General features: G+C 48.7%; 9 protein-coding genes across 9 annotated transcripts; 5 read left to right on the top strand and 4 right to left on the bottom strand.

Moving 5' to 3' along the window:
* Window positions 1-1,170: 1,170 nt before the first annotated feature.
* Window positions 1,171-1,752, bottom strand: ASPGLDRAFT_1254682 (uncharacterized protein). The gene has a single exon (XM_022540560.1). The coding sequence runs from the start codon at window positions 1,535-1,537 to the stop codon at window positions 1,238-1,240; it is 300 nt and encodes a 99-aa protein (XP_022403334.1). The 5' UTR covers window positions 1,538-1,752; the 3' UTR covers window positions 1,171-1,237.
* Window positions 1,753-4,110: 2,358 nt separating this feature from the next.
* On the bottom strand, window positions 4,111-9,047 carry ASPGLDRAFT_121344 (UDP-N-acetylglucosaminyltransferase; the record flags this gene model as incomplete). Its single annotated transcript, XM_022540233.1, has 3 exons — window positions 4,111-4,740; window positions 4,789-7,393; window positions 7,450-9,047. 3 exons carry the CDS (start codon window positions 9,045-9,047, stop codon window positions 4,111-4,113), a joined length of 4,833 nt encoding a protein of 1,610 aa, XP_022403333.1.
* Window positions 9,048-10,557: 1,510 nt separating this feature from the next.
* ASPGLDRAFT_1254524 (uncharacterized protein) lies at window positions 10,558-11,083 on the top strand. The gene has a single exon (XM_022540559.1). It carries the CDS (start codon window positions 10,614-10,616, stop codon window positions 10,971-10,973), a length of 360 nt encoding a protein of 119 aa, XP_022403332.1. The 5' UTR covers window positions 10,558-10,613; the 3' UTR covers window positions 10,974-11,083.
* Window positions 11,084-11,272: 189 nt separating this feature from the next.
* Window positions 11,273-12,422, top strand: ASPGLDRAFT_44489 (uncharacterized protein). Its single transcript, XM_022546037.1, has one exon. The coding sequence runs from the start codon at window positions 11,620-11,622 to the stop codon at window positions 12,082-12,084; it is 465 nt and encodes a 154-aa protein (XP_022403331.1). The 5' UTR covers window positions 11,273-11,619; the 3' UTR covers window positions 12,085-12,422.
* On the bottom strand, window positions 12,366-16,557 carry ASPGLDRAFT_33539 (uncharacterized protein; the record flags this gene model as incomplete). Its single annotated transcript, XM_022544320.1, has 15 exons — window positions 12,366-12,541; window positions 12,604-12,629; window positions 12,693-12,811; window positions 12,873-13,292; window positions 13,367-13,770; window positions 13,821-13,961; window positions 14,018-14,094; window positions 14,148-14,264; window positions 14,321-14,390; window positions 14,444-14,498; window positions 14,556-15,243; window positions 15,292-15,531; window positions 15,587-15,941; window positions 15,993-16,086; window positions 16,171-16,557. 15 exons carry the CDS (start codon window positions 16,555-16,557, stop codon window positions 12,366-12,368), a joined length of 3,369 nt encoding a protein of 1,122 aa, XP_022403330.1.
* Window positions 16,558-17,130: 573 nt separating this feature from the next.
* On the top strand, window positions 17,131-18,994 carry ASPGLDRAFT_56230 (LysM peptidoglycan-binding domain-containing protein; the record flags this gene model as incomplete). Its single annotated transcript, XM_022548181.1, has 4 exons — window positions 17,131-17,446; window positions 17,493-17,550; window positions 17,598-18,170; window positions 18,224-18,994. 4 exons carry the CDS (start codon window positions 17,131-17,133, stop codon window positions 18,960-18,962), a joined length of 1,686 nt encoding a protein of 561 aa, XP_022403329.1. The 3' UTR covers window positions 18,963-18,994.
* Window positions 18,995-20,868: 1,874 nt separating this feature from the next.
* Window positions 20,869-21,330, top strand: ASPGLDRAFT_44483 (uncharacterized protein). The gene has a single exon (XM_022546036.1). It carries the CDS (start codon window positions 20,948-20,950, stop codon window positions 21,224-21,226), a length of 279 nt encoding a protein of 92 aa, XP_022403328.1. The 5' UTR covers window positions 20,869-20,947; the 3' UTR covers window positions 21,227-21,330.
* A 396-nt stretch (window positions 21,331-21,726) lies between these two features.
* Window positions 21,727-22,292, bottom strand: ASPGLDRAFT_56229 (uncharacterized protein; the record flags this gene model as incomplete). The annotated part of the gene is made up of 2 exons (XM_022548180.1): window positions 21,727-21,995; window positions 22,047-22,292. The coding sequence occupies 2 exons, from the start codon at window positions 22,290-22,292 to the stop codon at window positions 21,831-21,833; spliced, it is 411 nt and encodes a 136-aa protein (XP_022403327.1). The 3' UTR covers window positions 21,727-21,830.
* An 856-nt stretch (window positions 22,293-23,148) lies between these two features.
* On the top strand, window positions 23,149-24,088 carry ASPGLDRAFT_44482 (uncharacterized protein). The gene has a single exon (XM_022546035.1). The coding sequence runs from the start codon at window positions 23,207-23,209 to the stop codon at window positions 24,062-24,064; it is 858 nt and encodes a 285-aa protein (XP_022403326.1). The 5' UTR covers window positions 23,149-23,206; the 3' UTR covers window positions 24,065-24,088.
* Window positions 24,089-24,643: the final 555 nt, after the last annotated feature.

Here is a 24,643-nt window from a genome sequence, read left to right as displayed (position 1 = left end):
TTATTATCTTCTATTCCGAGCCCGTGACAGAACACAAACTTTATCAACAGCGTATTCTCATATACGGATCTACTCCTGAGCAATTTATTTCATTGGCAGATGAGCTCGCAACAAACCGATACATCAATCCAGTAACAGCCGAAGGTTTCTACATCCCAGCAGACATGATGATGGTTGGTATAGTCTACCAGAAATGCCAATCAAAAAACGTTTTTCGAATGGACATTCCGTCTTGAAACGTCTCGTCAGCAAGTCATAGAAATAACGACGGTGACCCATGACGCCGTTGTGGGCCTTGTTTTTCTTGTTAAACACCGAAGCAACAGTGTCTATTGACCGAATACTGTTCTGTACGTTTCTCTTATATACGATCCCATAGGAGTTCTCAAACTAACATAGCCACTATAGACCAAAGAGTTGCAAGATCAGCTAGCCAGAATGAGGCTCAACCAGAAATAATCCCTGATCCTCAATCACCCTTTAACGAGAAACATAAAAGCCCCGGATCTGAATAACCGCGCGTGGTCCCTTTTCAGTGGAGCGTTTACACCACCTTTCCCGAACATACATCTCTTCAACTGACTTACTTTTGACGAGGAAGCGGATGACATAAGATATCTTTTGCAGATAACTAATGATCAAGGCCTATAAGCAATGCAGGGTGTCAAACCTTGTGGGGCTCTTGGAGTCAGACGAAGGTTGGCTCGAATCAAGTCCGCGACCACAGTCTCCCATACCCATGGAGCATCAGGGTTTAGAAATGAGTCGCGAGGTGAATAAACCCATGACTTTTTGCAAGCGTATCTCGAAGACCAAGATCAAGTGAATGGATAAAAGAGCCAGACGAATCATGGTATCATCAAGCCCGGTCGGAAACAAACAAGGTGGCCGGTGTCATCGTCAAACAACTACCACCCTTTTATGTCGACATACGGAATCAACTGTTTGAGCAAACTGCTACAATTACAGACTTCTCCCCCAAGTCTGGGGTCCAATTGATGGACAAATCAGTCCTGTTCTCGTATTCCTGATATTACCGTCTCAATAAATCAGGACACCAGTCATCACGGAAGACTTATTTGAAACATTCCGCACGTCGCGCAGTTGTGAACATCGCAATGCCGCACATAACTGAACCCAGTGATTAAACTCATAATGAATGGGCCAGCTAGATTGGACATTCACGGATGAATCGAGTCTGGTTTGTCCGAAGCCTAGTTAAATCCATTGATACTTATCAATCAAGTCCGACAAAGACAGAGACACCATTTTTACGCCCGAAGCAAAGAGATATATATGCCAGTAAACCGAGGATTACTCGACACTTTACCAATAACAACGTTCGAATGGTCCAGGAGCCGGAATACTCCTGACCCACGCCCTTACAAACACACCTATCTTCCAATCTCACGCTAGAATTGGTTCCAAGCAACCCGGCTTCGATAACCCCGGGGTTCGCAATTCTGCAGGCCCGTCTACTCGTCACGTTTGTCACGATAGCCAGTACAAGAACAAATGCGCTGATCGCTCGCACCATCCAGAATCCCAACGCCAATTGGTACCGGGGCGTCACGGAAGTGAGCGTCGAGATAGCAGATCTGCTTCAGCCATAGATACTTGTCGAATCAAGCGGTCAATGGCAGGGCCATTCTGACAAGCAGAATGCACCAGAAATTCTATTAAGTCGCGTCACAACCAGGCGTACGACACAACAAGAGAGTTACTGACGTGGTCTGCATAGTATATCACCAGAATAATGGGATATATTGCCGTCAGACTCCCGCAGGTTTATCTGAAAGAAGTTTGTGATATGCCAAATATCATGCTGTGCTTCGTATCGGTCCAAATAACTACATGAATACGACACTTCCCCCCGAGTCCAATTTCATTTCAATCGAAAAAGACATTTGAGCAGCTAAATAGATCTTAACAACCAGGGCTTCTAATTCTCCTCCCTGCCGTTTGACAGGGTACTTTAAAATCGGCAAGTCAGACCCTAAGTTATGTGAGAGAACATAGTCATAGACCAAGATTTATGGTCGATTGTCAAGTTTTATTCTTGACGCTGTCATTTTCATGATAGTTAAACCAGTATGCGTCAAAACTCCTTACCGGGGGGGGGGGGGGGGGTTATTCTGGTAAACCGAAGGTACCAGATGCTTGACCGGTCATGCGTGATCTTCCCGATCACATAACTTCCCCCAAAGCTAACCCCCTTTCGCAAAGTCGGCGCATCAGAGCCTAGCCAGAAACAACGTCACCAAGCACTCACGGATGGCTAAAATCCCTAAACCATCCAACCACAACAGCAACTAGCGTCGTGGGTTTCAACTTTCGCAACACAAGAACACCCTAGATCAACTAAATCTAGTAATCGAAGTCAGATTCAACGAGTTAGATGGGCTGGTTTGGACGCACGCAGACAGGACAAGTCTGGTCTGTTCTTTTTTTTTTTTTTTTTTTTTTTTTTTTGGTTACTTGTTACTGCACTCATCATGGCACACATGAGACAAGAGATGATTTATGCTGCTTAATCGGAGACTTTCGACGAAATAAGATCCAGAATACGCGATCTCCTCATCACATAACTCCCCCAAAACCAACACTCGTCTTTGAAGTCGGAGTTTCCGAGCCCAGCCACGAACAGCCGATCACCAGTGCTCACTGGTGGCTCAAATCTCTGAATCTTCCCTTTCAGACCACAATCCAGCTACCAGCACCGTCAGTTGAAACTTCCCCAATCCATCAGAAAAAAACACCATCAGACTTCATTATCAAGCGATGACAGTATTACAACAGAACATACCACAATCAAATGCGCGCCACATACCACACGTCACACGCCACACCTCAAACTCGACTCCTGACTCACTGCTATATGTCATACCGTCTTATCACCAACACGATGGAACGCGTTATGTGCCGGCTATCTGTCCATGCGGCAGCATGATAAAGATACAAGTGGACTCAGCTCATACAGACCAGGATCTTAATCGCCTTAACACATAGCCCTTTATATCTGATATCTACAAGAGATCATGACTGTCACGGAGCATGGACGCTCGCGAGCTGCACAGCATGTTTGATTACTTTGGCCTGTTTGGTGTAGAACATTCACTGAGCATCGCTTAAACCACTCGCGCACGCTAGATAGCTCGTCGACGGCAGGCCTGCCTCTTTCCTTTCTTTCCTCATGTTAGAATTTCGTCAGATAGTCTACCAATATATATTCATATTGCTCGAGACCGTCACAATGACGGACATTGCACCTTGTCCCGGCCGGTGGTCCAAACAATACCGTACCTCCCCGTACCTCCTTGAGTCCGAATTCATCCCTACCATAAAAGCCGTGGACGGTATAATGGTCTTGGTCTTGGTCTTGGTCTACGTATCCCCCGTTGACACAGGGGCGAAAAAATTAGATCAACGGCATGGCCAGGCCCGTTCACGATGCAGTGGCCCTGTTTATCTCTCGTCGTTGAATCCCGGCTGTTATAGTACTCTGAGATTCTGGGATGTGGGCTCTATATGAATAATGGTCAGTTTTCACGTATACTGCGTGGATATAGCGGTTCTAATACAGCGCTGGGAAGAAAATCGGTCCTTCTATCCGATACAAGACATGTACAAGTCCCAATGGACGATGTCAAATCCATGCAATGCAAAATACATCACATCTAACAAATAAAATTATACCAAAACTCCTACCCTATCAAGTCAAATCAAATCACGCTAGATAAACTATCCCAGGCCGGTTAGGCTCGTCAACTCCGAGGTGTACTATTATCCAGATTCTGCGCCAAAACACCATTTCCCGTCTTCCGTCTTTCGTGAAAGAATCCCCAGAGTGTAGACCAACTTGCCCGGCCACGAAATGACAAAATACAGTGACGCCATATTCCATATTCCAAAAGGTAGATGAGAATCTCAAACCGTGTATGAACGACTCCCAATCGCCTTAGCTACATGTTGAACACATCCAGAACTCAAAAACAAACAAAAAAAAAAAAAAAAAAAAAAAAAAAAAAGGATAACTCAAAAAAGTAACAGAAAGAAAAAGATGCTCAAGGGGTATAATCCAATGCCAATATCAAGTCAAGTCAAAGCTCATCATAACCAAATATCACCCTCCTCCCCCTCAACCCACCTCTTCCAAACCTGCTCATACGCATTCTCCAAATCACGCACCCAGCGCGCCGTATCGAATAGTCTGCTTCCCCGTCTTTCTGAGAAGATCATTTCGCGGAGGTCGAAAAGGCGACCTCTTGCGCGGCCGTTTCCGCCGGGCGCGTATTGTGTGCTTGTGCATAGGCGGAAGGCTTTTGCTTCGTAGTCCTCTTCGGATGAGGCGATTAGTTCGGTTTGGGCTTGGCGGCCTAGGTCGGTGTTGGGGAGGGCGCTGCTGAGGATGCTGCTCGCCATGCGGGAGCACATTTTGTATTTATAGCGGGGGTATGTGAGGAGGGGGGTTCCGCTCCATAAGACGTCTGTTGCTGTTGTGTGGGCGTTACATTCGGGAGTGTCAAGAAACAGGTCCAAGATTTTCGCGCGCGAGATGTGGGTGTTCTTGGGTGCCACATCTGTAAAAATGATTCGAGATGCAGTGTCTGGACCTGCCCAAGCAACAGCTATGTCCCGGAGATTCTGCTCTCCGGTCTCGGGGAAGCGGAGCAACCAGAGCACGGCATTAGGAATCCGTGCAAGTATACGAAGCCAAGTACGGAAAGTCGTTGGTTCAATCTGGGGTTTGTTAGCTGTGTCCAATCAAAGCAAATTGGGCGCACTCACTTTGTATAACTGGTTGAAATTACCAAGGATAATAACGTCATCCCTAAGGTTAGGGAAGAGCTCTTTTCGCATCCGCCATCGCAACTCTTGCTCCTGATCCCAGGTGAGACGGGCCTCATGCGCATCCGGCGCACTTTGTCGGTGATCGCAACAGAAGAACGTATCACGGGTGTAGACAATCTTCTCCCCATACACCCATCCTTCCATGTCTTCGCCATGGTCCTCCTCAAGGAGCCGCTCCTCCATCAACGTCTTGCGTCTACCTGGACTCAATGTCTCGGGAGGGATTGACAGCTCATCGGCAAGGATGTAGTCACACCATTCGGCACCAAGGGTGCCCGCAAAACCCATAAAGGACATATGGATCGGTGCAGGTCTAGCAGCAAAGACCTCGTTTCGGGCACCCCGTGTGTAACCGTTTAGGTTGATTAGGATGTGAATTCCATCCTCAACGATCTGGTTGACAAGTCGATCAACCGACCAGGCACTGGCGTCGTGGAAGGCAGGTGCCTCTTTTTCAATTTGCTGACGATGAATGGACCGGTCGCTTGGAGTGGTGGCGTAACAGTATGCCTTCACCTTGGACGGATTATGCAGACCAAATACGGACTGCATCAAATGGGCAAGGGGATGGTTGTTGAAATCAGACGACACATATCCAACCTTGAGGTAGGGATTCGGCGGCGCTGGAGGCGGATAAACCGTGCCGGGAAGCCACGGTGCACGAAGGGTCGATGACGAGATACGAAGACCGTTCCGCTGTGAGATCTGTCGCACCTGCTTCGCAGAAAGAGGACAAGTAAACGTGTGGAACGGTAAGACGGTTGGCGCATTCGGTGCTGTAAGCCCAGCCGGGAGCTGAGGTCTTCTGTACTTCGTCCATGGATATTCCTTGCCACGGACGTAACGATCCTGGTACCACTGCCAAGTAAGCGAACGAATCGCACGCTCAACGAGCCGCACAATCCGGGATCCCTCCCATCTCTGGCCCGCCCATGACTGCAGAATCGAGACCAGAGAGCTTTTCTGACCGGAGGAGAGACGGTGGCTGTCCACAGCTGGAGCCAGCTGTGCACACAATTGGTCCACCATACCCGGGGTCAGCAAGCCACGACCCCAGGTTTCACCCTCGCGGAGTTGCCGATCCACGATATCAACCACGCGCTTAATCCAGCCAGCACCTGTATCGAGGCTGTACGCGTCACGCAGCATGCCTTGTTCATCGACATGCCACCGATCCCGGAAACCATGTCCATTGGCGACTCCACCACGGCCAGCCCAGTTGCAGACCGAGTTCAGAGCGTTGGCCAATCCGCACACTGCTTCCGCAAACTCCGGATTCACCTTCACAGCCCGCCTGTAGTACACAATCGCATCGTTAACCCGACCAGCATCCTTGACTGCATTCGCCAAGTTCGCCAGGGCAATGTCGAAATTATTGTCACACGCAACAGCCTGTTCGTACATTCGAATAGCCGCATGGAGTTGGCCGATATCTTTGAGCAGGCTACCAAGATTGGTATACAGATGCGCGTGCCGAGAATCAAGACGCAGTCCGTAGTTGTAGTACGCCAGAGCAAGTGAAATCCCGCTTCCAGGGATCACACCAGGTATGTCAAGGTGTTGGCTCTCGCCGCTGGAACGAGCAGGGCTCTTCCCTGGGCTGTTTTGAATACCAGCAAGCAGGATTCCAACATTGTTAGCAGTAGACGGGCTTTGCTGAAGCGAAAGTGACAGGTAGTAGAGCGCCAAGATGTCGCGAACGCCAGGAGCAGACCTTGGGGCACCCGAAGTGGAGATACTGGACATGCCATCCTGGTAGATCTTTGCCAGGGAAAGCAGAGAGTTGCTGGTTGTCGAAATCGCAGCTTTGCGTGCAAGACCCTCCGCGACAAACTTGATCCCTGGCGGTGTACCGCACGGAGAGAAGACCAACTTCGAGGTCTGAAGAGCTTTGTCCGGGTACAATAAGATCGTTTCCCCGCTGTCATGCTGGCCTGACGAATAGGAACCATATGAAAAAGCAGCAAAAATTTGCTTGATAAGACCTCGAATGCCATGGAGTCTCCGCCCAGCCGTAATCAAGATTGCATCCTCGAAAGCCGCAGCGGCTCGTGCGTTATCACCCAGTGCATAAAGCATATTCCCCTTGGCGTGTACAAGGGCCAGCATTCTGCCGTTGTCGGCTCCGGGTATCGCGTAGCCGCTGGAGGCGAAACCCAGCGGCCGGTTATCCGGGGCGCATTGATCGAACGAAGTTGGATGTCCAGTTGGATGTCCAAGGTCGTTGTCGTAATCGAATGATGCCTTCTCATACATACACATATCAGACGCGCTTTCTGCATCACTCTCGGGCTCACTCGCATGCTCGTCGGTCGTGAAACAGTCCCCGTTTTTCGGATGCCGCAGGGACGTTTGTACGTATTCGATGATGTTGACTGCTTCTTTGCCGCGGTGTGTGTTGCACAAGAGGCCCACAAGATGTTCCACGGCTTCAAAAAAGCTTGGGCGCAGCTTGACAGCACGTAGCCAGTGGTGTAACGCTTCTTCGCGGCGATCAAGGGCCAGGAGAGTCGCTGCCAGATTCGATATAGCCTCAACATGCCTAGATCCACAGAATTAGTATATTATGTCAGATACCGTACTACGCAAACTACTCACGTTGTATCTCTGGCCATGATCCTGGAGTACCATCTCATGGCCTTGTGATAGTCACCAAGACCATAAGCCAGGCAACCTCCCAAGAGCATCCCGTCGATCCATTCCCACCCACTTTCTGTGCAAAGGTGGGACAGCATCTCAAGTGCTGATACAGCATTGGCGCTCGGGTTCTCGTTGAAGGGGCCCGAGGGGAATCGAGAAACAGATGTTGTGAATCGACCCGTATGGCGCAGTCTGTCGATCATCTGCATGTCAGATGCGCCGTATGGCTGTTGGAAATGGTGACGACTTGGTTGGGAGAAATCCAGTCCAGGCTGACGTGGCGGTTTAGGGTAGATGCTGGGTTTCAGCAAGCGCTGATTCTGGGCATCCCCGGTGTTGTTGGAGATGCTATTCCGACGGGCCTGGTGAATCGAAGCCAGAAGGTCAACGTAAACACCGTGGGCCCACGATAGGACTTTCTCCTTGAACTCCCCATTCGTCGTCCGTGGATTGTGCCCAGGCACTGGATGCTGTAGGCTTGGCCACGGGGCGAATGGCTCGTTGCTTGGCGGATGCGAGGGGTAAGGTGCGGTATTTTGTCGCGAGTGATTTGGCAGGACCTGTTGGTTGAGAGCAGAGTCAAGGGGTTTCTGGTCTGAATAGCGCGGCGGAAAATTGCTTTTGACCGTGGAATCAAGATTCAGCATCCCTAAAGGCGCTGGGTTCCAGGCGATGGCTGCATCGGGGTGGTTTGCAGGGGGTATCGAGTTCTGCGCGTTCAAGGACGGATCATAGAATTGCATGTTCGGGTTCGCAAACGAGGCTGGCGAGTTGAATCGTGAATCTCGTAGTGCGGCTGGACGATATGGGATGTACACCCCATCGGGCCAGTAGGGGCCATAGGGTCCGCTGCCGGCAGATGCTGTTGGACCGACGCATGGTTGAAGCGTAGCGGGTAGTACTGTAGGAACGTATGCGCCATCGTGTAGATAAAACCGCTGTTGCTGCATGGGTAAAGTTTGATTGAGAATCGAGTCCATTCCAGGATCATAATTCATCGAACGTACCCAGCCGGTCCCATTTGCATCCTGGGTCAAATCCCCCGCAACTGCAACACCTCTGATCGCATCACTCTTGTTATATACGGGCGGAAAGTTCGAAGGCTTAGGTCGCGACGATTGATCCAGGACGGGTTGCTGCCAGTTCTCCATGAGAAAACCCGTCTGCGGAGAAAGGACCTGCCCCGCTTCCAATGACGACACCAAAATGTGCTTGCTTGCTGGAGGCTGGATGGTGGTATCCCCAGGGGTTCCATCATACCCAGCGGAAAGCGTTCCATTTGGCGTTTTCCTCCTTAGCGCGTGTTCACCGACGGCGCCGGGACTCGAGCTGGAAGCAGCGTTATCGCGCAGATCTAGACGTTGGATGGGATGCGGGTATTGTAATCGAGTCCTAGGAATCGATTGGTGAGAATTTTTGGACGGGTCATTTCGAGGGAGCGACGATGGAAAAGCCGAGTTGAAGGCATAGGACGAATTAAGGTTGCTCGGGGCGTGATAATGGCTCATGTGGTGATGTGGCTGAAGCGACGGAAAAGGCGCCACGGAAGGTAACATCTTTACAACCTGAGTGGGGTAAATGCCTGTTCCTGCGTGTCCGCTTTTCACCGTTATAGATAAGGGAAAGGAGTTGAAAAAATAAAAATAAAAAAATAAAAAAATAAAAATAATAAGAAAGGAAAAAAAAAAAAAAATGAAGAGTTAAGGAAACGAGTCGACGTCAACGATTGAGGGGCGGTGGTATAATGGTGGTATTAAGTCGAGAACGAACAGGGGTATTTTCTCCGTTTCGAAATTCGATCCCTGCTGGTAAATCAACAAGAAGCATCCTCCTTGAAACGTTTCCGACACCTCATTATGGACCTGAACCGGTATCACTCGACATTCAACGGGACCCCCCACCACTGGTCCCCGGACGCGACATCAACACGAGCAGTAGTGGACGATTTGAAAGGGTCAATTACCGACCAGACAGGGGTCTGGAGGAGGGATATAAACAAGTCGAGTACAGTCGAGATCGTAGGTAGTTCAGGGATAGAGGGGGTGTTTTTCTAGAAAAGGGCGTGCGACGCGAAAGAGAATGAAAGCCGTCCGAAGTATTCCGTGTGTTCGTTGGAGGTGGGAGCGGGAAGCAAGGGACGAGAAAGGGATCAGGCCTGACAGTCACAGCCCTAGTCAGTTTCTCGAGAGAGCAGGTCACCCTAACGCAGGCGTCCGTCGCGATCAGTCGAATCCCGAATGTCGAGCTTGGCAGATATGCTGTGTCCAGTACAAACGGCGAACCAGCGAGCCGGCGCGAAACAAAGCGAGTAAACAATTCGATTTGGACGAATCAATTCCGGCAAGGCGACAGTCAAGGTGTCCCAGGACAGTTGAACATAACACCAGGATGGCAGGGTCTTTTTTTTTTTTTTTTCTTCCGCGATTCGGTTAGATTCTTTGTAATTCTATTTATTGATAAAATCGGTCTGAATATATGTTGACTCGAGGATTCCCGGAGAGGAAGACAAGGAGATGGAAGAAACAGACTAGGGACGAGATCAGGAAGAATTTGAGATGGAAAGAGGAGAGAGAGAGAGAGAGAGAGTTAAGTTGGGCCAAGTAAGCGTGGATATGCTGGTGTGAGGTGGAGAGAGAGAAGGAGCCGAGACACCAAACCGCAGGCGTACTAGTGAGGAGTAAAAAAGAAGTGGATTGATAATGCCCTATTGCCAGCACACAGGAAGAGATTTTATTTTATTTAAATAAGAAAAAAGAAAAAGAAAAAGAAAAAGAAAAAACAAGTGAACAGAAAGAAAAGTAAATGCAGCAGAGATGCGCGAATGAAAAGGATTGAAAGGGTGTGTTGGGAAGTCTGGGGTATGGACGGGAGTCACGGGACCGAGAGCGAAAGAGATTAGAGTGGATGCATTGACAGGCCCAGCCGGAAACGACTGCGAATCGTCCAGCCATACTACGGGGCCAGTGGGGTCTAGTGTGCTAGGGCCTTGGCTATTTTTATTCTTAATACATACAGTAAATAAGTATTATGTACTCTGTACTGTAAAGAATATATCTGTTACTCTGACTACTTTGTACTTGTATAATATATCAACATTTGCTCTGTATTATACTGATAATAATATGGGAGAATGGGAGAATGGGAGAATGGGAGAATGGGAGAATGGGAGAATAGTAGAAAGATCCAACGGCCAGGATGGCCACCTGAACTCTCAACGTCACTGGTCTGTGGCTGCGGATGGGAGTGGACCAGTGGGGAACGCCCGGTCAGGATCATCAATGGATATTTATGTAGTATTTATGGTGGAAGGAACGCTGAGTCCAGCGGTGAATGCTCTGGGAAATGAGCTGGCATATGGGATGTACTCTGTATGTATGGCATTTTGTACAAGTACTTTGCAAGGTGGTATACATACATACATTACCTATATACCGAGTATGGCATTCCAGATATATGTACACAGTACAGCAATAGAGCCTTGATAGACCACGGTAATCTCGGATCAGACTTTTCTTTGAGTTTTTCCACAGTCAAGAAAAAAAGAAAAAGAAAAAGAAAAAAATGGGTCATTTAATGGGCCTTGGTGTACTAAGTATCTTGTACTACCATAGTCCCACCACGTGACCCACATGAAGATCGAAGGAATCCACTCAGCCGTATTCGTACCTTGTCACCTCCAGGGGGATAACTCTTCAAATATCTGTACTCCGTCCTCTGTACTTCTACACTCATGACACCGGGTATTCAATGCATCCTGTATAACTACCAAACCGTTGCAGAATCCCCCCCTGTATGTGTTATTGATGTGTGTGACTTGGCCCTGTTCGGTCACATGTTAAACGCTCGTATCAGCCCATCTGTATACGAGGAGGAAGACTGCCCTAGCTGAAAAATCAAGGGTCTCAACTGGGGTACAGACACACGTGATGACTATGCTGAAAAGAGTTACATAGTACATTAGTCTTGGGTCTTGGCATATGTTACCCTCACCTTCCTCTCGCAAACCACTTCCAGATTAGGTTGCTCAATCTTGACTACTCATGATAGCCTCAATCAGGTCCTGTCCTTTTTGGGCAGTCTCTCCGACTGACCAGGATTCGTCCTTTTCTCTTACCACTACCAGGAACGATGATGAGGCTGCGCTCGCCAGGTCCAACCCTCGCTTCATCAGAACGGGACATCCTGTCTCATTTACGCGCGAACAATTACGACAAATGGGGCTGGGTCATCTACCGCTGCACCTACAACGACGATGAAGCATGGTCTCGATTCAAAAATGTTGTGAATCACCAAGCACGTGAATTGATTGCGAAATCAGATGCACCAGAGATTGCTGATAGCCTGGAGTGGACTTTTATCGAGGGCCGTGACACATTAGAGAATGCATCCAAGGACCAGCTTCGCACTCGCTTCAATGCGTGGGCAGCCGGGGCAGCTGATGTTGAAAATCCTCAACGGATAAAACACCCATACGGATTTTATGGCATCCCAAGATACAACTATTTTGTTCATGTTGATCATGATGCCCTGCGGAGTGTTGCGTATGATACTCCACAACCTCCCGAGCTCGATTTGGACTGTTCGGTTATGTGAATTTTGTCAAAGCCAACTGGATTCCCATGGGTCAGATACTACTAGCTGCTGGACACTCTCTCGAAGACGATGGCGAGACATATGAACCAATTGAGGGGTGCAGTGAGGAGAATGTTGGTTGGGTGAGGCTGGCGTCGGTAAATTTAACGGCAGGCTTTTATCATTCGATGCTTGGATGAGACGACATATGGTATACCTATTATGAACGACCTCCGAAGCTTGTGACTTGGTAGTATTTGTACTTGACATTTCTTCTAAATCACATGCACATCGATCCTCTTCTAGCTCTCCCATGGATACTTCATGCTTGGAATCTGGCTTTCGAGTTCCAATAGGTCCCTCAACACACTATCGCGGAAAGGATTATCGGAGGCTTCGAATTGTCGCCGAGCGTAATAAATCCGTCCTTGGAGCCAATTTCGTGCAAATTCCGACACCTGTTCGAAGTAGTATTGGTCTAAAGACACTGTCAGCAATCTCCAGCACACCGAAGCAAGGAAGATCCGAGGGAAAACCTACAAAACTCACTCCAATGATCCGATAAACTGTGGCTCCGCATCAGTAACTTCAAAGTTCAAATCGCGGTCATCGAGGTTAAGCAAACTTACCCATCGCTGCCTAGGGTGTGATATTCAATCAACCGCAAGTCGTCATACATGCCGCTGCTGGTGGTGTCCATGCGTTCCATCACAAGCGGGTCCCGCAAATACTGGAACACCGCGACTACCTGCAAACGATTCATGAGTGTAAGTGACTTACTGGTCTTTCGAAAAGAGGAAAAGTCTCACATCACGGAGTGGCGCCATGAATGTCATAATATCCGTTTCCGTTCCTTCTGAGCCCGCCGCCAGCCTAACGTGTCTATTGAATATGCGAACCTCCATTGGGCTATAAAAGATCTCAAGTTTCCCCTTGACAGCGTTGACAGAATCTTGAAGAAGGATGAAATGGCTAGGGTTAGTAGTCGAACCGAGTCTTTCAAAGAGGCGCTGGGCGGGTTGACGAAAATCATCTGATCCTGGTGCCACTCGAGGTAACCCAGAGGGCAGGCCGTGGGCATCGTTCCAAAAATTTTGCCAGAAAGAATCCGGTATCGCTCTTGCACGAGTTTCCCGTCCCTGCGGTATGCTATTTTGCCCCCTGGCGGGCACCGCTCTAGGGAGCCTGCCGTGGTTGGCCGTCGCAGCGAAACGTGACAGAACCACCAACTGTCGGAATTAGCAAGCGCTTTTTTTTTTTTTTTTTTTTTTTTTTTTTTTCATCCAAAAGCATGAACCCTTACCGGTACCGGATGCTCGGTGTTACTCTGGGGAGGAGGTCCGCCTTCTTCATTAATAGCCATGTCACGGAGTCTGGGATTCGCGCAATCGCGAGATCTCATCTCGAACCATCTTCTTGCGAGTCCTTGCAGATTCTGCCGAAGTAGCTGCATGTACCGCGTTGGGCCAGGATAACCCCTTGACCGCATAGTTATGCGTCTTCCGGACTGCAGTATCCATGAAAAATCTCTTGGGTTCCCACGTTTCTCGAACGAGTGCAACTCCAGCCCAGCTTCATTCCGCTTTGATAAAGTGCCCAGTGAGTCGTCACAGAGATTGTCGATGATATTACAGCTAGTGATCTTGCAGGTGAGCCGTGGCGGTGGAGGTTTGATGGCTTTACAGCAGTTGGTCTTCTTTCGCCCCCCTATCATTGGATGTTAGAAGAATTACATGACTCCAAGAGATTGGACTTACATGAACACCCATGACCACCACCAGATGCGTTGTTGTCGATTGCGACTTCATCTTGCTTGCATTTTGCATCTGCACAATCGGGAGCGCTACCGCGCCATGTACAGTCATCCAATGGAGTATCTTTAGGGCAGCAATATTGGGCTGGGTCCGTTAGTATCTTTTCCTGTTCTAGTTTTATTGAAATGTTATGAACTCACTCCAACAGGGCCAAAGGAAGCTGCATCCTTCTTTTTTGCGGGCCAGTTCCTTTTCTGTCTTTTTGCATTGAGCGCCGCTAAGATCGTGTCAGTATCGCATTTGACGGTATTCCGGGAAGATATCGTTCACCTTTTTGTCCAATGGCAGCCGTGCGTTACGGTTTCCCAATTGCCAGCCTTACAGCAAAAGACTTTTGCTCCGCGGCTGCATCTATGTGTACTACTTTCTGCTTTGAAACCACCACCCCTGGAACATACGTTAGCAGAGGAACCTAGCGTAGCGAATCTTGGATAGCAGCTTACCATGAGGACTTGAATAAAGTGGACTCGCCAGCATGGCACTGTCCGTTGCAGTCGCCGCCACTACCGCGCCCTGAAGGGGTTAGCGCTCACCACATATCGAAAAGTGACAAAGGGAATACGAACATGTACACGAATCTGGTGCAGAATGTGTTGGGCAGCAGATTAGTTTTTCTCCTGACTATACTCATCGTCAGCCAACCTATTTGGCAGCCAGCGAAAACGGTTGGACACGTACCTTACAACCCGCCTTATCCCATCCAATCTTCTTATGCCCATCAGGACATCTTACTATGTCGTGATCAACGCAGTCCTTCATTATGAGACAATCCTGGCCATTCTCTCCAATATGGTTCTGTGCAATGGTAACCTTTGAATGCTGAAGTGCCTTCGACGCAAGATCCGGATGGAAGGCCCTCTTCCCGATGAATGCAGACATAGCACTATACTGTGAATTATCCGTATCAGAAGCCCAGAGAAGCGAGCCCCCCATCCCAATACCATTAGCCCAGTCGAGCTTCTGCTTAAATGTCTTCGCATCATCATACGAAACCCACTGGTTATTATCAAAAACCAAATAATTCACCGCTGCATCCTCATCATGAATCGGCTTCAGAGCAGAGACCCGAGATCCATCAGAGTCAATAGTCGGACGAGAGAGCTGGTGTATCATTGCCTGGATCTCATAGTGCATCAAGATACCGCTTGTCGCGGAGCAAGGTCCTGGTTTTGCGCCGCCGCTAAATGGACATCCTGGTTTTGAGCAGGCGGGGTCTGAGAGTTCGAAGGAGCGGCCGTAGAAGCCGAAACCTAGGGCTATTTGCGAGGGTTTTATGCCGACGCGCCAGAGGAGGGATGCGGCTTTTTTTATGTCGGTTAGGTTGGTGTGGCCTTGGACGATGCTGCCGATGGGGTTGTTTGCGTCCCTATACTATCTCAGCACTGACTATGCTTCGGGAGGGCTGGTTACTTACCAGACACCGTGTAGATCGTAACTCATCAAGTTCGTCCAATCCGCATACTTCATCATGCCTGGCATATCGAACCACCGGAGATACCAGTATGACGATGGAATTGTGAAAGATATCCCAAGCTGTCTGGGCGAAGCATCAAACGTCGAGCGAAGCGTCTTCATCAACGCGACAAAGTTCTTGGTGTCTTCTGGCTTTCCACCACGATCAGGCGCACCGGGGTATTCCCAATCGATATCGAGTCTGCATCGTTAGCCCTATCTTTCGAAAGAAAGAGACTTCAACAGAATTAACATACCCATCAAACCCATACCGATTCAAAAACAACACTGCCTTATTAGCAAACCTCTTCCTCTTCGCCTCTGTCGAAGAAATATCACTAAAAATCGGCTGCGTGATGGTATCATTGTCCGAAAAATCCCAGCCCCCAACACTTGCCCAGACTTTCAGGTTCTTATTATACTGTTTCGTATCGACCGTTTTCTGGAACAGACTCTCGGGTATCTCATCTTTCATGGTAACCAGTTCATAAGACTTGGGATCGATATACGCAAAGGCGTAATTGAGATGCGTCATCTCAGTAACTGGGAGGTCGCTGGGGGCGATTTGATGGCATTTCTTGTTGTGCGTCCAGGATTCGTAGTAGCCGATTACTGACCTGTCAGTGAATGTATTGAGTATGGGTACCGGGTCATGAGATGCACCTTTACTCTGCGTCTGTCCCTTCGCAGAACCACCCGGCGGCTTCGGATCCAACACACAATTCGACTGACACTTATGCTTCTTTTCGCAGAATCTCTACCCAAGTCCTCCAGTCAGCACGTCCCCCAACCAAACTCCCCTCATCATCCTTGAAAAATGGGGGAGGGGGGGGGAGCATACCTCCGTCGTCCCACAAAACCCATACTGACTACAACAAGTATTCAACGGACACTTCTTTCCCTTCGGCCTAGCATCCTTCCCACACTCCGCCACCGCATCACAATTCGAGACACATCCGTCGCCGCAGTATGCGCTTCCGTATCCGCAGTTTCCGCTTGCGCCGCAGCATGCGCCGTTGGAGCAGGGGCGGCCGGGGCCGCAGGTGTAGTCTTGTCGGCGGGTTAGATTGTGTGTATATGGGGAGATGTCGGAGGGGGTGAAGGTGTCTCGGGTTGTGAGGATGTTGGGGGTGGGGGATTTGGTGTGGTGGTTTAGGAGGAAGAGGAGGGCGAGGGCTAAGGGGAGTAGGAGGATTGTTGTTCTTGTTAGTTTTTTCAGGGGGATCATGTTGCTATCTGGGAAAGAAGTTGGAATTTGATAGCCGCTGGTCCTGTGAGGACTTGCAGAAGCAATTGAGATGAGGTATTATACTACGAGATATCTATCTAGATATGGTATGGTTATACGACGGTGATATCCGTACACGGTGACTCTGGAAACGGAGAATGTAGGGCAAACACTGAACCTTTGTCCAGGGACGCTTGCAAGATCCTACACGGGATGGGTATCACAGGACATAGTCGTAGCCCTTAACCCTGAATCCGTGTCAAGGGAGTCCGTGCATTGGCACACCAAGGCCCAATGAAGTATAAAAGTCGATCCAACATAGTAAACGGCCTACGTGCCGGCTCACTATTATTCCCCCCGATGTAACCATTCGCGGAAAGGGGGCAGTTACAGATCATCGCACAGGAACGATCTATCATACGGTGTAAATATTCCGGGGGATAAGCTGTACGCCCATGCATGTAACCCTATAGTAGAAGAGCCTCATATCTATGGTCTGTTGAATGGATATACAGCATCTCGTTCACTTCTCTCACTTACAATTCTCTCAATTGACAAATATTCTGGTCAATCATGAAATCGCTAATCTTGTCTCTGTTAGTCCTGGTGCTCTGGACCCAAGCCATCACCGCACAAGTCTTCGAAAATGGCGGGTTCTCCGTGGACTACCCTGGTATCAGCGAAACCTGCAAACACGCTCTTAACACGACAGTGAAATGCCCTTCTTTCCTGGGAGACGTTTCAGAGGGCAATCCTCGCTTGGCTTCAGAGCAGTTATCTGAGCTGTGTACTACTGGTTGCCAGACCTCGCTTACGGACGTAAGGAAGACGATTGCGAGTGGGTGTAATAATACGGATGTTATTACTTATGAGGGGGCGGATTGGCCTGGTATGTTTCTTTCCTCTGAGCTTAATGATGGTATTGACGTTTGTAGCAACACTCATCATTGACCGATTTTTGTATACATACCGTCTATCATGTCGAAAGGACTCGTGAGTCACCCTTGTGCTTAGATAGGACAAAAGTCTAACAAATACAGCGCAACCGGCCACTTCTGCGATGAAATATTTACCTCATGGCTCAACCAAACCCACCTAACAGCGCCCCAGAACTGCTCCGACTGCATGCTAGGAATGATGCAAAACCAACTAAACTCCGCCTTCGGCTACGACGACGAGTTCGCAAGCGAGTTCAATTCGACTACAAAGAGCTGCACGGCGACAGGATACGCGTTTACATCGCCACCGCCCTATGCACTTAATTTCTCTTCCACTGCTCCGTCAGATCCTAATCCTACGCCGCTTTGCGCGAATCCGTATCGTGTGCAGAAGAACGATACTTGTGAATCGATTTCGTTGGCACATAACGTGTCTACGAATGCGCTTGTTAGTGCCGGGGGCTTGGGTCCGGGGTGTGAGAATCTGCAGGCTGTGGGGTCGATTTGTCTACCAGCTAAATGTGAATTGTATCGGGTGGAGTACGATGAGAGTTGTGAGGATATAATCCAGAAGCATCCTGGGTTGAGTGCTATGAGTTTGTTGAATTGGAATCCGAATATCTACATGGTCTGTGGGAATATTCAAACTCTTGCTGCTACATTTATCTGCGTTGGGTAAGTCATAACCATTACTCATACATATCCATAACCAGCCCTAACAAGTGCAGACCCCCCGGCGGCCGCCTCCCCCAAAACACAACCACAACATCCACCCAACCACCAACAACCAGCGACTCCAACAAAATCCCGAAACCAACCAACGCACCCCCCGAATCCAACGCCCGCTGCGCAAAATGGTACGTGATCAAAGAAGGCGACTACTGCGACAAAATCTCCATCCGCAACGGCATCTCCCTAAAGGACTTCTTCTTCCTCAATCCAGAGGTAAACTCTACATGCGGAAATCTCATGTTTGATATTGCATACTGCGTACAGGCTGTCGGTGATATATCGACGTATAAAGGGTATCCGACTACCAAGCCGGTGTACACGCTACCGCCGATTTCGTATTCGACGACTACGGATGTGCTGCCGTCTGCGCCAGCGCCGATTATTACGCCGGTGACTTCGCTCCCGCATGCTCCGGGTACGAAAGCGGATTGCAATGAATATGTGGAGTACTATTCCGTTCCAAGTCTGGAGGAGCGTGCTGCCGCGCAGAAAGCATTCGGTGTTACGGATAGTATTAACAGTTGTGATTTTGTGCTGGCGACCTATGAGGTTGGTATGGCGGATTTCCTGACGTGGAATCCTAGTTTGAGGGGTGTGGAGCCTTGTATGTTGCAGAAGGGGTTTAGTTATTGTGCGGCGAATGTGACGGATGGGGGGAATGGGACTACTACTGGTAGTAGTTCGGGGAGGGGAAGTTCTGTGTTGCCTACGTCGACGCAGTTGGTTTATTATTAATAGGGCTTGTAGTTTTAGGGAATAGGATGGGTATGTCTTCAATTCTGGGAAATGCGTTGTGGTAGCAGTAGTGTAGTTGATAAAAACGTAGTTGGCCGGTAAGAAAGGGGATCACGGAGGAAAGTATACCGGTTCCTCAAGAAGGATCTTTTGCCATGGCATCAGCCATGCTTACCGGAAGCTGGCCCATGGATACATTGCTGCAATGAGCAAGGACTTCACGATTACCCATTTGAGGAACTTGATGAAGGACCATTGGATATGACGAATCAACATCCCCTTCCACCTGAAGTGTAGTAAAAATCCGTAACAGCAGTCGAAAATAAGAACTACGTCGACCTCACTGTCAATAGGAAAATATTGGGTGCACCACTTGGCATGCAGCCAGTCCCTTAACGCCACTGAGATCAGTGACTGTTCCTTGGACTCCCCTTTCTCAAATTCATAGCCGTTCGAACGGAAGGGTCTATAATCGTGCCATCTTCCGAAATGGTGGCCTTGTGCCCGTCACTCTCGAGAAATCTCCAGCCTTCCCCCAGCTGTTCGGTTACGTGTCTGACAAAGGCGGCGCATGGCTTGTCGCTGCCTTAAAAACGTCTTGAGCGTACGACATCCGGTTGATTCCTTGATATCTCGCCGGTGGTGGTGAATCGTTGGTGTCTGTGTTAGCCACTCGTTTCCACCGTCAATGATGGTACACCATATAGTGGGCGACTTTGTTTGGGGCGGCTTGGGAAGATCTATGCTCAGAGTCCACGATACGTCTGGCTCTTTTCCTAATACTCCCGAATTTGTTCGAAGGGAGAGTGTCAACTATTTATCACCTAAAAATGTGAATGAGTCAGTAAGACGTCGGGCTGGTGAAGGAAGTATAGCCCTAGACGGAATGACATGTTTCAGTGACGCATTTCGCGATAAGGGGCAAGATGGCCTAGGTCCTAAGCATTATTTTTTTATCATAAACTTGGGAATATCCTCTTGGATAGACACGGCCAATACAACGTCGATGGTGCTGTCTTCATACTCCAGCCAGCCTGCAGCGTCACATGCGAGCTTGGAGTCAGACTCCGTCGAACCTCTTTCCAAAGTTGGGCTTAATACAAGCAAAGCCATCTTTGTGCAACGTCAACGTTAATTCCAGTTGTACTTGTTCTATCTTGAGGGATGTTAGTGAGAACAGCTCTCTATAACAGCAGACATAGGATGAAACGTACAGGAGAGAGCAGTGCCAGCCTTTTAATTATAGACTATGCAACAGTAGCAAGGCCAACAGCAGCGTCATGGCTTGGTGAACCTTCGAATTTGTCCATGTAGACGCTCGCATTATGAGACATACCCAATCACGCAGGTTTTTTCTGCTTTGAAGCCGAGCTTCGTTATTCTCTGAGTAGCCTCTCATTGGCCGTGTCTTATCTCAGGGAAAGGTGGAATCTATCTTGGCTTGGTCCTCTGACGCGTCCTTCGCCATCATGAGAAAATTCTGACGGGTCAAGGCAAGATTCGGCATCTCTATCTCAAAGGATGGCAGAAGATGGGGTCATGACCTCAATGTCACCGGTAATAACCTAGGATGGGGCTGGAGATGGTGATGGTCCGTGTGTCAGCGTCCGACAGTCGTTTTCCTAGGCACCATTTTCCGAAGATCAGTTTTGCAATTTCTTCATGCAGGGAGATGTTTAGTAGTGTATAAGTGAACTGTTTTTCTGCAAGTTCCGCCCGGTTGCCCGATACGGGTGCCGCCGCTTTTATGAGGGCAGCACGTGATTGCTCCGTGAGTGCTCCGTGAGCGTTACGAGTCACTCACTGATTGCTCACTGAGCACGCACCGGCCGCTCCGGCTGCTCCCGGATACCTGCAGCAGGCTCAGTGAGTGATCTGGGAGCAGCTCCTCCTTTTTCCATATTGTTTCTCACGTGACTACCACTGGGTCTCTAAAGTGGGTACAGACTAAAGCTTCCCACACTACGACAGCAACCACAATCAGCATGGCGCCTGTCACTCGCTATTCAGCCAGAGACCGCACCCCAGGCACGCCCCAACAACGGGACAACATCCTGACCAATGGCATCGCCAAACCGGCGGGAATTCGCAAACGACTGAAGCCAGATAAGCCAGATAAACAGAAGGCAGCCCTAGTAGAGAACCATGGCTTTCGCGGGCGGGCTGGGGCGAGTTCTAAAAGCACAGTGGAGCACAGAACTTCCTCCACAGTAGGTGATGGGGCCACCTGTGTCGCTTTCCTAAGTGTGGCAAAAAGTGTTTGAAGCAAGCAGCATCCGAAACACTGGTTTTTGTGAATTGTTATTGTATTTAGTGGTGTCAGCGAACTTTGATCAATGCTTTCAATCTGATACTATCTGCCCGCCGCGCGTGATCGATAGGGTGACATATGTAATCCAGACAGGTCAGTGCTTAATACAGATAATACGATCTACTATTATTGGAGGCAATAGAGAAGTGGTAAAAATGGGCCGTGGTTACAGGTCGGTCGGGGTCCTTTTTAGGGTGGTGCGGTCTGGTCCAGTTTGGTTTGCGGTCCTTGCGGTCCCATTTCGAGGCCTATGGGCAATATACCTCTTTCGTCAATCTAGATCTCTCCGTATAGACCTCGTTAATCGCGGAATAATCGACTCCCGAGTTAGTTAATTTAGTGGAGAGTCACTCTAAATAATCGGGTCATGGCAAGGAACACAGAACAAGACTTGATTCTAACTCCCAGCGCCCACTGGTAACTATATTTATTTAGCCATCGAGATCTAGAAGTCCTGAATTCAAAACTATTGCCAAGAATAGCCCACCGGTACAGGAATATCTTCCAGTCCTCCTAAGCAAGTGACCGGAAATTTTTATTAGGCTGGAATAGCATTTTCATTCGGGTGTCTCTTGACGATAGACACGAAGAAGGTCGCGTAAATCCTGGACAATGCTTTCTTTAACCCAACATTGTATTAAAACCTGTGGTACTCTGCCATTGGCACCTTCAATATGCCGCTTGTCAAGAACATCGAATTCATCATATTTGCCTTTATCCCACTAAAAATTTATGAATAAGTGCATGGAAATGAATAAAAGAGTGTATCTTACCAGCTTGCCATGAAAATCATTGTTCGAAGATGCCAGCGATGAGAGCTCGTCAGTGTAACTTGGGTCATAGTCTCCTATGTTACAAAGGTCGTCCTGCGGGTCAATGAAGTCATTGTCAGACGTGTGTACAGAGTCAGACTCTGATTCCAAATCAGTATATTGAATATCAATGGTATCTTGGATATCAATTTCTTCGTCACTGTCCTGCAGTGAGGCTTGGAAGTCCCATTGATCGCTCTCCTGCATTTTGTATCTGCTCAATTTATGCTTTTTCAGGCTTATGTGCTTGGGATTTGGGTGGAACTCGCTTCATTAAATGCCAATTTCAAGCTCCATATTATAGAGCCCCTCATATAAACAGTCGAGAGAAATAAATGAGAAAAAGGATTTGCATCAAATTGTGAAGTGCCACCCACCTAAACAAAAGCCACTCAAATTACGGACGACTCAACAAAGCAAACGAGCGATCCCTACCGACACAATGATCTAGACGCCAGGCCTGCCATACTGCTCAACCGGCATGTTCGCCAAGGGTTTTGTGCAAAAAGGGCCTAGTTCCTTCTAAGGACAGCCGAATCACTTCCCCTAAATTTAGGTGAGTATAAGAATATTGTCACGGAGCATAGACGCTCACAAGATGTATGGCATGTTTGATTACTTTGACCTGTTTGGCATAGGACATTCACTACACATCACTTAAACCCCTCGCACACACTAAATAGCTCATCACCGGCAGGCCTGCCTCTATCCTTCCTCTCCTCATGTTAGAATTTCGTCAGATAGTCTACCAATAGATTCATATTGCTCGAGACCGTCACATAATTCTAACATCACTCTTTTATTTTCTTTACAACCTCCTCTCTAGCGCATACAGCTAGGACTCCACCAGAGAGATCCACACGCTTGCGATAGAGAGCCACCCCAAACCGAACGAATCGAATCGAACGAACGAACCGAATCAGTCATGATGGCACGAGACGCCACCGAACGAACCCAGAGCCGACATGTGACCCTGGACATGAAAGAGCAAGGTCGAAAGATTATCACCTATGAAGAATTCCTGGCACAGTGCCGCGACCACCCCGGGGAATTATTTGACTATGTTGCCGATACCTTCAACCAGTTTATTGACCTTGAGAACGAATACCGCGAGCAGATGGATGAAAAAAAGTGTCCAGACTCTTCACACTGAGCTCCAGGAACACAAAACCCGACTGGAGGACAAGGAGAGCCAGATATATGATCTTATGGCTGAGCGTGATGAGTACAAGACTGCCTATGCTGAAGCACAGCTGCGTTCCCGTGGTTCCACTGTGGAAAGCACCAAGCCATCTGGCAAATCTGAAAAGGTGCCTGACCCTCCACTCCTCACGGATGGCAAAGAACCCAAGTTCGAGGACTGGATGATCGAGATGAAAGGGAAGTTTGTGGCCAATGCAGACAGATTTGACAATGACCAAATGAAACGTGTCTATCTCACCTCTCGCACCGGAGGTTTGGCGCGTCAACAGTTGAGCGTTAGACTGCGTGAAGATGCCACTGATCCCTATACCAGTGTGGAACAGATGTTCAAGACACTCACTACTGCTTTTCGAAACCCCCACTGCCGCATGGAAGCCGATGCTGAACTCCAGACTATGTACATGCATCCTGGCGACAAGTTTCTTGAATTCCTGGCCAAGTTCCTGCTACTAGCGAGTGAGGCTGGAATCCCTGATGACCAATACAAGATTGAGCTCAACCGACGACTCACTGACAAGGTCAAGGAGTTGTCCCTTCCCTATATTGGTGATGATAAGACTTTTGATGAATTTACAGCCTATGTGGGTACAGTAGTCCAGTCCTTGAACGTCAACTCCCAAGAGGCCAAACGCCGCAATCTGAGTCGGAACTCCCGCAACAACTCCCAGAAGGCTACCAGTGGTCCAAGCAGCTCTCAACTTGATGACAATACACGACAGGAGCTGATGAATCAAGGGAAGTGCTTTCATTGTAAGGAGTCAGGTCATGTTTTCTGAGACTGTCCCCGATGAAAGAAGAACAGCAATACCACATCGGCAATTTTTTTTTTTTTTTTTTTTTTTTTCTTTACAGCGGCCGCCGCGCTATCGCGGCGCTAGCGGCGATACGGCGCCAATTTAGACCATGTCAATCGTGGCGATACCGCGGCGATACTCCCGCGTATCCTTGTGTGTACACTGCCAGCGCAGCGCTTCCATATGTCCACGCTGCTAACACAGCACGTCCACCCAACATCAGTGATACTACCTCGTTCCAGCACAACATTCACAATCTTTTGTATTATTATAGTATTCATTACTCATATACCCTGACGCACTTCAACAACAATTCATGCGATTGGAAGCAATGTATTCAGGTTATCTGTCACAACCTAGCTTCTCTTCATATCGTAACCTAAGGTTCTAGTTAGTTAAGTCTCAGCTGGGGCACTCACCTGAGTGTCCTTCGTCGTCGTCGTTATATCGATAATGACCCCTCGGGCCTAAGTCGTAGTGCGCCGCGTGGTATATCGCCCCAGTAAGGCTCCGTAAAGAATGCGCTGCTTGGTATATCGCCCCAGCCAGGCTCCGTAAACA

The sequence above is a fragment of the Aspergillus glaucus genome (assembly GCF_001890805.1).
Source record: "Aspergillus glaucus CBS 516.65 unplaced genomic scaffold ASPGLscaffold_5, whole genome shotgun sequence".
Classification (NCBI taxonomy): domain Eukaryota; kingdom Fungi; phylum Ascomycota; class Eurotiomycetes; order Eurotiales; family Aspergillaceae; genus Aspergillus; species Aspergillus glaucus.
This window is presented reverse-complemented; position numbering and strand designations above follow the sequence as displayed.

What these genes read in the sequence shown, in the direction of transcription:
- ASPGLDRAFT_1254682 (XM_022540560.1), bottom strand. Translation starts at nt 1,537, where the DNA reads ATGGTGCGAGCGATCAGCGCATTTGTTCTTGTACTGGCTATCGTGACA.
- ASPGLDRAFT_1254524 (XM_022540559.1), top strand. Translation starts at nt 10,614, where the DNA reads ATGGGAGAATGGGAGAATGGGAGAATGGGAGAATGGGAGAATGGGAGA.
- ASPGLDRAFT_44489 (XM_022546037.1), top strand. Translation starts at nt 11,620, where the DNA reads ATGATGAGGCTGCGCTCGCCAGGTCCAACCCTCGCTTCATCAGAACGG.
- ASPGLDRAFT_44483 (XM_022546036.1), top strand. Translation starts at nt 20,948, where the DNA reads ATGGCGCCTGTCACTCGCTATTCAGCCAGAGACCGCACCCCAGGCACG.
- ASPGLDRAFT_44482 (XM_022546035.1), top strand. Translation starts at nt 23,207, where the DNA reads ATGAAAAAAAGTGTCCAGACTCTTCACACTGAGCTCCAGGAACACAAA.